General features: G+C 46.9%; 1 protein-coding gene across 1 annotated transcript in view; it reads right to left on the bottom strand.

Moving 5' to 3' along the window:
- Positions 1 to 5,325: 5,325 nt before the first annotated feature.
- Gle1 (nucleoporin GLE1) overlaps positions 5,326 to 12,078 on the bottom strand; it is a 30,219-nt gene continuing 23,466 nt past the window's right edge. The window contains exons 10-11 of the mRNA XM_070533768.1: positions 11,035 to 11,225; positions 5,326 to 8,873 (exon numbers count right to left, since the gene is read on the bottom strand). Of these exons, the coding sequence (XP_070389869.1) occupies positions 8,411 to 8,873; positions 11,035 to 11,225 (654 nt within the window). The 3' untranslated portion in view covers positions 5,326 to 8,410. The remainder of the gene's footprint in view (positions 8,874 to 11,034; positions 11,226 to 12,078) is intronic.

The following is a 12,078-nucleotide window of genomic DNA, read 5'->3' as shown; positions in this document are numbered from 1 at the left end:
CAGCACCTGCAAGGTTGTAGTGACTTCTGTCGTCTACTAGGGGGGTCACGAATCCATATCCAAAGCTCGATGGTGCCAATAGCGCCTCTAGCGCTTCCGCAAACCTGTTGCCATGTTGTTGCCTTTGTTCGCACGTGCACGCGGGTTTGGACATCAGCCAGTTTGTCACTGCAGTGTTGGCCTTGCCTTTTGTGCGACTAGCTGCCACGCGTTCCATGTGTTTTTGAAATCATACACAGCAGAATTTCTATGCTTCATGTCATCAAAGAAAGAAGTTCGGATTCTGCACTGTGGTGTGAACAACTTGCAAGGCGGTAAGTCTGACATCAAGGTTCACATCGCTTCGAAAAAGCATCAGGGATACATGCGAGCCGTGGACAGCCAGCTAAGCCCAGCAAGTTTCGTACGCAGCGACAACTACCTCGGTGTGATTTGTGCAGAATGCCTCTTCACAGCGTCTTTAGTTGAACACAACATCCCGCTGAGTGTCAGCGATCATGCCGGACCGCTTTTCTGGAAGATGTTCCCCGAGTGCGAAGAAGGGAAATGCTGCACCTGTGGACGAACAAAGATGACGTCAGTTGTTTGGGAAATGGCCGCCATCGCGGAGCTTCCTTTGCTGGATGCCTTAAAAGAGGAAGTATTTTCGATCGCTGTGGATGGCAGTAACAATAGGGATATGCAGCTTTACCCTATTGTTGCGACATATTTCATTAAACAAACAAGTAGAGTCGCAAGCCGCCTTCTTTGCCTCGGGACAATCCAAAGGGAAGTGACGAGTCATAAGATTGCAAATCTGGATCTGGACGAGATTAACCCTCGGAATTTGCTTGTTGGAAACCTGCTGGCAATGTGTTCAGACAATGCCAATGTCATGATCGGCAAGAAAAACAGTGTTTTTACTCTATTGAAAAAGGCTAAAGCAGGTTTGATAGGGGTTGGTTGCCCATGCCATGTCATCAACTTGGCCACCCAAAAAGGAGCTTTAAGTCTTCCCGTAAAGGTTGATGAGGCTTTGGTTAACAATTTTTTTTTTCGCCTAGAGAAAAGCTTGAAACGGAAAGATCGATTTAAAGAGTTCCAAAATATGCATGATGCCAAGGTCAGAAAGATGTTGAAGCATTCGCTGACACGTTGGCTGTTGTTGGGAAAATGAAGAGGCTGCTCGACCAGTGGAAACCACTACTCAGCTTTTTTTAATCTGAAACAAAGCAGTGCAACAAGCAGAGCTTGTTTTTGGAATCGTACCAAATTCTGAAGACTTCCTCACAAATTCCCAAGAAACCCGTACTGACCCCAAAGTCTGCTACACATCTTCACAGGACTGCTGCAGGCCTCGGGGGAAAAAAGCACCAACGGTGATGAACTCTCGCTAAAGTGGAAAGGAGCTCAATCTGGACCTCGAGCAAAAAAATTGAAATTTCTTGCCAAGGATTCTGGAGAAGCAAGCCACGTGACTTGTGAGGAGCACCTGTTTTATTTTTTGTCAACCGACTGCTGAGAGCATTGTCGGAGCGCAGTATGTTTGAATTAACTGTCGCAAATGTTTGCACGTTCGAATTACCGGGCATTTTCGCCCCTTGGAATACACATAACTTTGACGGGACAGCAGCGTCAGTCCGAATAAACCGAAAGTGTAAGTTAAGCGTTTTTGAATTAGCGAGATTCGACTGTACTGAGTGTTGGGAATAACGGGACGATAGTGGCTATCGTATGGAGAAACTCCGGAAATTGCTAGAAACTACAAGCAGAAGCCTTTCCGACTACCAGATTGTTAAGCTAGGTGGAAAAGCCTGGGATTTCGGGTGAGGTCTTTATGTTAGATAGCAGAGAGTGTACCTGTTCAGCCATGTGGTCTAGCAGGCCCAGGTGGTGGACCATGGGGGTTTGTGAGGAATAAGGTGAAAGGACAATGAGTGCTCGAGCGCCAGTGTTAAGCTGGACATATGGCAACACACTACAAGTCACATCCTAGTGCTGGCAGTGAGTAACCCAGTTTGCTGCAACAATTGAACGTCCTTTTGTAGCAAACAAGGTGATAAATGTGTGTGTGCATAACCTACTTGGTGCCACCTGTGCTCGACATTTCCTTGGCACTTTGTGTATCAAATTCACCGCGACAGGATATCGAGCGAATATGTTCGCCCTATGTCGAACACCAACGCCTAATCGTTCGCGTGTAGTCACGCGAACGGTGGTGCTTTCGTACGATTGTGTTCGTCCATTCTAGTGCCCCGCCCCAAAGCCTTTCGCGGGACGGTCCCGCGAAGCGTGCCGACGGCCGCGCGCCGCCTACTCCCAAGCTAAAGAAGGCTAGTTCCTTTTGCGCCCAAATAACCCCGCCATTAGATTGCGCTCGCAGCGGAGCACTCTCGCCATCTCTCATTCCACTGCGCAACTACCAACCACCGGTGTGGCGAGCACATTGCTTGAAAATCCCGCACCATCGGTACGGCACGTCAAAAATAGACGTTTTCGACGGGAGATGAAGTATGGTCAATACATTTGCTGTCCCCTAAACTCCAGCAAAACAGACGCAGCCACCAAAGGGGTCGCTGTTCACCATAGCGGCCAAGCGCATATGCGTGCCGACTGGTCGTTTGGATTATCCGGCGTGACGATCGAATTAACCGGAGTTGAATTAACCGGTATACTGTATACATTAACGTCAACGACCGATTTTCCGGACATGCCCGATAATTTTGCCGCCACGCACCCCATTGAGTCAATGTATAAGAACGTCTGAAATTTCGGACGCAAAATTCTTCGCCGTGCGAGTTTGAGGACTTTTTGGCATGACCGCAGGTCCGAAACCCCGTTATCGAGGCCACCACCGCCGCCAATTTTATTATCTCGCTGCCTCGAACAGGCGCTGTCGCACGCAGATCTTCTTCGACGTTCGCTACCAAGTTTCTTGCTGTTCGGTGCCGTGTTTTTCATTGAAAGAATTTGCCGCTGTCAGCAATGGCGCTGACTCCGCCTTTGTAATCCTCGCCAATGACTTCCAAGGCCGGAAGCACGACGCGTTGCATAATGCAGGTTCCCAAGTCATCTTCGCCTCAATGCAGTAATGTTATGCGGTGAAGCATAATAGGAGTGAGAAGGGGCAATTGTCACGGGACACAGTATGCATTCCATATTTGCATGCACTCTAAAAAAAGTTTACTTCTTTTGGGGTGTATATCTTCCGCACAACAAAAATCATCTGCCTTGCTTGCGTTTTCTTCCTTGAAAACGCCGCGCCCGCTACTTTCCTGTCAGTAATGCTGTGCCATGCTGATAACGCGCATGCTGTTCGTTACTGGGAAGTACCGGGTACGCAGTGTTAGAGAAAGGAAATGTGGACAAGACAGATGACGTTTATTGTTGTGCGGCAAGATACGACTCAAAGGGTATAAACTTTTCTTAGAGTGTACGCGTGCACGGTGCACCTGCCGTCTCCCGTCACAGTGCGAGCACCGATACGCCTAATAAGAGTACTGGCAGGCGTTCAGAGCTATTTCCGACGTGCCTGTGACGATTTGAGCCCTTGGGGGCAGTAAAAGGCATGCATTAATTTTTTTGGACTGCCCGATTCGGACGTATTAGCGCGAATCCCAAAAATGGGACGTTGCCTCTCTCTGTGTACACACACACACACACACACACACATATATATATATATATATACACAGCAATGATTTTTCAATGGGCCAAACTTATTTAGAAAGATGACAAGTACAATTTCGCACGCATGTGCACAGCTGTTTGCTTCCTACATAGGACTAGAGATGCAGATGTTCAGCCTTGTTCGTAAGACTTGGGAATATTTAAACGGAGTGGCAGATTTTTCTTTAAGTCCTGGGGTGATACGTGCCAAAGCCACGATTGGATTATGAGGCACGCCACAGCAAGGAGCCTCTCTATAAATTTTTGCTATCTAAGGTTTTTTAATGTGCACTCTATGCACGGGACTGGGGCGTTATTGCATTTAACTCCCATTGACACGCTGCTGCCACGGATGGGATTCGATCCCGTACCATCGGGTTTATCTTGAGCAACGCCATAGCCACCACAGCAGATGCGCAGTGATAGATGGCGACAAGCAAGTCAATTCAGTGCTTTTGTGCCCACTTGCTTGTCTCCATACTACCCTTCCTGGCTGGCGATTGACCGCGGTAGCTTTACTGCAAAAGCAGTCAAAACCATGAAATATAGTTTGCTACACACACCTGTCCTTTACATTATGGAGGCACCTGACAATAGGTCCATGCAGCGAGCTCGTGTACAATGCAGCAATCGTTTGCAACTCGCCTTTTAGTGCAACAGCCATTCTCAGCATTCATCTTTTAGCTGTTCACCATCCTTGATGTCAGTATCTGAAGTGTCATTGTGCCACCATCATCCCAATTCTGGGGTTTTACGAGGCAAAACCACGTCGTCGAGGCTGAAGAGGCAGCCATCGCTTTAGCCGCCACCTCGACCAACGCCAGCGTCATACTCTCCGACTCCAAGCACGCCATCTCCAATTTCGCCCGAGGTCTCGTCTCGCCTTCCACCTTACGGCTCCTTCGCCCACTTCTACTGGAGGACGAGCCGTGTCACATTGAACTGGTCTGGGTCCCCGCCCACTCGGGTCACCCCGGCAACGAGTCGGCTCACCAACACGCTCGAGGATTCGTCGACCGAGCGGTGGGCCCCTCCGCGTTGGACGCCCCGGTGCCGGAGCCCCTGGTCACCTACCACGACATTACCCAGCACTATCGCCTCGAACGGTACGCCTACCCACCTCCACATGGCAGTCTTCCCAAGCGGTCCGAGATCGCCTGGCGTCGCCTCCAGACCCGCACCTTTCCGTGCCCCCTAGTGTATTCGCACATCCACCCTGGTGTCATTGATCCACGCTGCTGCCTGTGCGGCGACGTTGCCTCCTTGAACCACATCCTCTGGGGCTGCCTGGAAGATCCCCCGCCCGCCGACCTCGTCTCGTCACCCCCCACCGACGAACAATGGGAGGCTCTTCTCTCCAGCACCGACCGAGACATCCAAACACGGGTCCTGGCACGAGCTGAAGACTCCATTGTGAAGCACAACCTGGAAGCCTACGTAGCTTAGCCTCCCTTATCCATTACCCCTTCTAATAATAAAGTTGTCACTCACTCACCCCCCCCCCCCCCCACAATGTGATTATGAGGCACATAGTGGGGAACTCCCTATTATTTTCGACCACCAGGAATTCTTTTAACAAGCACCGCGTTGTATACAAGTGAGAAGGTTTGCACGGGATTGGAGTCTTGCAGAGAAATTGGGGAGGCAACCATTTTTTGCAGTAAACGAGTTCAGAGCTGGATGAATCCATGTCTCCAAGAGACACAAGGGACCTTTATTTGAGCCCACAGGTGCAGCAAGCTTTTGCAGGAGAAACTTCCCTGCATCACAACTATAAGATGCTAGAATAACATCACATTGTTATTCATTTCTCACCTGTTCGTACTTTGTTGTAAAATCCAGCAAAGGACAAACAGGGGAGACCTGTGGCGTTCATCTTTATTTTTATGTTTTCTAAACCTTTATTGTTAAAACATTTCTATTTCATCTTTATTTTGTAATGGATGGTGCTGTACAAGCAAGTGATAATAACAAGGTAAACGTTGCACACTGATGGCAGGTGGAATAGCGCAATAATGCTAATTTCACAGTGACGTGCTCGATCATACAAAACAGTGCAATATAAAAATTTTTTCACAAATTATGGCACGACGCGCACTTCTTTCTTGACCCTGTGTTCAGCAGTGGTGGAGGTGATCATGAAGAAAATCGACAAAATCAAACAACAAATGTGCGCTCTGTGTCAATCGCATCGGCGATGCTAGCATTGCTATAAATGCCTATGCTGAGCAGCAAGCTCAGAAATCAATGCATCCATTGAGCAAAAACACATGGCCTCAATTGTAATGCACTGACACCAGGCGTGGTCTTGGTACATCCACTCATCAGTGCGTGACTACTGGTCCATTCACACTGTTAAGAGTTAGGAAGTGCAACAAACGAGGGTGAAGAAAGCAAACTACATCGTGAACATTTGATAATACAGGACAGAGGGTGGAAGCATGTACTAGCTGTCTCCCTTTGTCCTCACTTGTCACACTTTTTCAACCCTAAGTGCATCCATACCAAGTGACCCAAATGTCAGTCTTACACCACTTCACACTTTGTTCTGATTAAAGGGACACTAAAGGCAAATAATAAGTTGATGTGGACTGTTTAAATACCATTCCAGAAACCTTGCAATGCTTGTTTCGTGCCACGAAAGGACTGGGTTTACGAGAAAATTGTATCTGAAGGGTCCAGATACACTTGTCTAAAATAAAATCCCCCGCCTCCCAGCTGGGGAGTGGCGACGTTGCATACGCCATCACCACCCTTTACTGCCAGTGGTGAGTACAATGGCGCCCGACAGACGGCGGCACCAAGCCAAGACAGAGCGGTGGATTTGCCGCTGCAGCTGCTTTTTGATCAAGTGGTGTAGACCGTTCGGGCATCCCGTGACATCACGTGGAAGTTGAATTCTCTGCTACTTGCAGTTTGTTTAAGTTTTGCGAGCCAGAAAAACCAGCACAGGACTATGCGATAATGAAACTAGGGAAACACGAAAGCGTGGGTGGCGTGAAGTCAAGCGAAAACGAAACCTTTAGATCGCTATGTCGTTGTCAAGGATAATTTCAATTAGTTCCTTTTTCTAAAAAATGAAATAGAACTGGTCAACTAGCATTTTATTTCGTTTTATAATACAATACAATGAAGTTTTTTTTTTTGCAATGAGTGGTTAAGTACTAGTGTCAGAATTCAAATGAGGAGAGCTTTCATTATCGAGCAAGTGCTTGAATGTCCCAGGGGGAGTCTCTAATCATGTCCTTTACCTCAGTTTCTCGATTATTAAGGCCCTGTTCGCAATAACATTGATGCCTTAGAGATTCTCAAGCAGTAATCTATCACTTCAGCTTAACTTAATATTTGCCTTTAGTGTCCCTTTAACAGACAGTGCAGCCATTGTGAGGCTACACTTATACTTCACTTGGCAGGAATGTAGAAAATCCAAGGACCATCGAGGCAAAGGCTTTCAAATGCAACCATATGCAATGTCAGCTCCAATTCACTTCTTTGCATCAAAGATGTAATTTTATTAGCGTGCTTCATTGCACTACCTACAACTCGGACAGAACAGGAATAAGCATGTGATCAGCACTTCCGCATATTCTGGGATGTGGCCTAAAGTTTAATGATTTTTTCTCACTGTCTTGAATTTGTCCTGAATTGAATTTGTGTCTGCGATGCATTTGGTTACCAAGTGTAAAAACATAAAACCTGTATTGCCGCATCATGTCATTTGGCAGAAAAACTCGGATAATAATCTATCACAGTCATTTGCATTCATGACGTCCACCTGCCCAGCTTGTCGCACACAATGTCAATGCATGAATGCTATTTGGCTTGTACTGTCATGGCAGTACATGACCAACAATGTCCACTCTGCACTTGAGTTGAAAATAACATTGCCATTCACAATTACACTGTTAAGTGTACAATGAAAAAAAGTTCCAGTGAGCACTTCTAAAACCCATAAAAACTACCCACAAAAAGCAAGTGTGTTACCCAGGCCTACAAGAAAAGGCTTGGTGGCTGCATTTGAAGTGCTAGAAGCATTTTTACAACACCTACAGCCTTTAAAATTGTCACCAGTAGTCTGATTTTTGACATTCAGCTCACTCTGCTGAACTATATTTTGGATGAGAATTGACATCGCCTTAGTAGTGCTAGTAATACTTCATCACCACAAGCAACATGTCTGTCCAAGGCTGTCTTCCCTTCAGTGTTAGAAGGCAGTGAAAGCATGCATCATACTTGGTGCCGATCTTTCTGCGCATTAACAGCAAATTCTAGTTCTAACCATGGCAGTTAAAACATATAGTCTCGTGCCGAGTCTTCAGGTAATGTACACTGAAGCCACCGAAGGACTTCAACGATGCCTGCAGGATATCCAACTTGTGATGCACACATGGAATGTGTATACCTGCCACATCCACTGCGCAATTGTGTCAAGGTGCTGCTTGTATCAACTACTCTGTGGTGAAAGGTGCATGCTTATAGCACCAACCATAAGCAAGCTCATTAGTGTGGAAGCAGTGGTCACTCTACACACATGGTTGGTAATTGCCATCTGACATCCTCTTTTCCACTGTCACTACAAATCCACCTCTGTAATGACAGAAAGCAAGTAGCTTGGCATGTGTGTCTTGTCGCTGTCGTGCCTCAATAAGATGACAATTGACAAAAGAGGTGGATCTGGGGACGAAGCAGGATCCTGTCTGTCGAGGTCACTCTGCAGGTGTCTTCGTATTGCCTTTGGAAATACAAGCTCAACAGCTTCATCTCAGTTCCAAACCCTGGCACCAAGGCTTGCATCAGGCCGAGCCAAGTGTCCCTTGCGAAGCACCTGCTGTAGCAGCCCTTCCAGTCGTGAAATGGGCCCACTCGACGTCTTCACGAGCTGCTTGAGGCGTGGAAAGTAGTCCTTACAGAGCGTGTGCAGGACCTTGCGGAACTGGCGGCCGTAGTCTCGCGCCAGCGCCCAGCCAGCTACTTCTAGGAAAGTGCAGATCAGCGTGGCTGCAAAGTCAGGGTCCTCGACTGGCGTGTTCAGGCACAGTGCCATCCACTGCCAGCCACGCTCTGACCCTGGCGGCTGACGGGACCTGTCGCCATTGGCAGGCTTATGCCAGGGGGGAAGTGGCGTTTGCAGCAGGGCGGCGTACAGGCGCATAAGACCCGTAATGCGCCTCAGAAATTGGCTCTCTGACTCCAGGCTGCTTTCAGTGCACTTGTAGCCACACAACCTGCATTCAAGGACATCGGTAAAAAAACTGACAAGAATCACTGTCTTAAAGGTATTCTTTTTGACCTAAAATGCCTTTAGATTGGCCAGAGGGGGCGGGGGTCACTTGCCAAGGACTGCATGTGACGAAAACACATTATAGCATTATCGCTTATACCTTTTCAACCACACTACCCACGTGCCTTACTTTGATATCATTGTGTAGTGGAACGAAGTCATTACTCGATCGTGCACATGTCACGTGCACAGATGGCACCATTTCCGCACTGTGCATGCTGCCATTGGAGCTAAATTTAGCCTCTCGCTTGGCGTTCAGAGAGGAATAGCTTAGCAGTACGTTTGCTCATTCGGGTAGGAATGGCTGCACTTCAGAGAGCTCATTATACTATAGCAAGTAAATTTTATCGTACCCACACAGGTGCTCACGAGGAGTTATAAGGCCTACGAGCATGCAATACGTTGCAGAAATTTTGTGCTTGCTTGGTCCTGCGTTAGACACATATGGTCTAGAAATGGCGTGGAGAGACTCAGGCAGCAAGACAGAGGAATTGCCAATGCCTGTGACCAGAGCAGAATGTCTCCATCTACATAGGGAGCGCAAGGGAAGGAGATTGAGGCAAGTGCATGAGTCCCAACCATTTGCGAGTGTGGCAGGCTTGAGGGCCGCAGGGCAGTCTTTGGCGTCACCTATAGGGGAGTTATTTCATTACCCTAGGGTCCAAACATCTTCCGCAAAACAAGCAGGCCCAATAGAGAGTGAGCATGATTGCAAAATTAGATTGTAGAAAAAAACAATAGCTGTAACATAAATTACGAATGTAAGCTTTTTAATGCAGGAGTAAATATAACTTGTGTGCTTGGTTATGTGATTTTTGTACCGCAGTGCCCATACAGTGTCTGCAGCATGCACAAGAATTTTCATGTGCCCCACTACAGCTACCCAATTTTTTTGTTGCAGAGATGTTCAAATGTGGTGCTACAGGCATAGCCCGGTAGTCGCATCTGCATAGCACATTAAAAGAAAGATGTCATATTACTTAGCGATGTGCACATGAACCTCTAGAACATGAATGTACATTTCTATTATCAAGCAACTACCTTAGTAGTAGTAACGAAGCATTAATTGCCTTCTCACTAGCAACTGTGTTTACTGTTCATAGGGAGCTCAAGGGTGACACTTATACAAGAAAAGCGGTACTAAAGTAACAGGAAATAGGGGAAGTTATCTTCAACAATACTTAGGACTAGTGCTTCATTCTCAGCTCTCTTTAGCTCAATCATAAAGACAAATCTGCACACAGTGCTGTACTTATACCCCAATTGCAGCACTTATGTTGCCAACACTTAACAATTTAACTTCGTTTCTCGTGCGCCATCACAGCCCACGAAAAGAGAAGGTAAGTTGTTGAATGTTGGTAACCATAGCGCTTATAGTCATCCCTAGAACGCATTTGGCAAGCAGATCTTGCACGGGTAAGTGACTGTGCTCGACAGACATGAAGATTCATGAAGTGCAGTTTACATGCCTTGTGCATATTGGCTGATCTGCATCGAACTTTTCTGCTGCGGCGCAGTGCACGTTTGCACCCTGAAAGCTGGGACAGGAAAGATGTACTTCCTTCCTCTGCACAGCGTTCTGTACTAGCGTCACAGCCACTGCTCTTGTTTGAGTACATGTTCTAGCATCCAACAGCCACAAAAAGTGTCAGCATTCTTGCAACAGCTAAAATCATGTAGGCAACGAGAACGCACCACAGAGAACCTATAAAAGCATGCCGATAGAGACACCCATCAACTTGCAAATGTTAAGTGAGTGATGCGCCTGGGCACCTAGGTGCAAATGAGAGATCAGCAGTCGTGTAGGGTCCTGGGAATTTCGCCATATCTGCGTCGCTACTGCTCATCACCAGTTGCTTGCGTCATCTACTTAGGCACTATTTAAAGGCTGCTAGTAATCAGAAAATTATACCATTACCAACCCTGTGGCTTTGCAAAGATTACTTTTATAGCACGCGCTATACATTTATAGCCAATTTAGCAAAAGTTAAATTTCGTTGCAACTGGTTTTTAATGCCAACTTCCCACTTTGTGCCACATTTCCAGGGCTTGTCAACCACCCATCTACTGCGACGGTATTTGTCGAAACAGAGATGTGCACTGACCTAAGGTATTCACTCTTGGAGGCAGCTACACTGCGGCTAAAGAAGATGGGCACCAGGGCAGGGCAGCGCATGTAGAAGTGTCCGAGCAGAAGGTCGCCCAGGTCAGGGAAGCGACACCAGAGGCCCACAGCTAACGCAGCCACAGGAAAGGCAGTGTCTTCGTTGGACAGGATCTGCTCTTCACCTTGCAGCTGGGACAGATGCAGCAACACGAAGCATCGACAGTCAGAGAATGCAAATGTGCGCCAAAAGCTAGCACTGCTCTTAGGGGAAATGGGAGGTCCTCGAGGACCATTGGTATGTACTATCACTAAAGCAGCACTGACACATGCACTGTTAAAAGGCATGCATTGACCAGGGCCAAGAGGAGGCTGATGATGTAAGCATTTGAATGGAAAAGGAACAAAATTTTTGTTGCCAGGGTCTTTGGTTTAGATAAAAACTGCAGCACTTCAATGATCTAGCAGAAAATTTTCATGGGATGATACACCAAACGGTTGCATCTGAGAGTGGCGCTATCACTTTATACACGCAGTAAACATACTGTGTTGTGGAGAAGAATGAATAAAGACGTGATAGAACACACTTGGCCAAATGAGTCCTGTCACTCATATGTTTCCCTTGTCTGCAATGCACTACGTTTAGTACTTGTGTGGATCACCAACAAGTCTAGTAGCAACAACACTGCTATCACATCTTGTCTGCATGGCTTGGTGACCGCTCATCCCAGTTACAGTGCACTCAATTGGTGTTCCTCACCAAGCTGCACTGTGCTAATTATCAAAACACTAGAACCTTGATATAACGAGATGGGATGTAACGAAATAATGAATATAACAAAGTAAATGCAATTCGCCTTGAAACCCCCATAGCGATCCGTGTATTTATAACCTCGTTTTAACGAAGTAAAATTGTTCTGACAATGGACATAACGAACAAGAATCATCTCCAAAACCACAAACACTGACTGTTGCACACCAAGCACATTGCTTTCCACTGCTCATTTGGCGCGGCAGTTCAAAATTCCTGCATCAAAAATTCCCT

Source organism: Dermacentor albipictus, chromosome 2 (genome assembly GCF_038994185.2).
Source record: "Dermacentor albipictus isolate Rhodes 1998 colony chromosome 2, USDA_Dalb.pri_finalv2, whole genome shotgun sequence".
NCBI classification, from domain to species: Eukaryota; Metazoa; Arthropoda; class Arachnida; order Ixodida; family Ixodidae; genus Dermacentor; species Dermacentor albipictus.
This window is presented reverse-complemented; position numbering and strand designations above follow the sequence as displayed.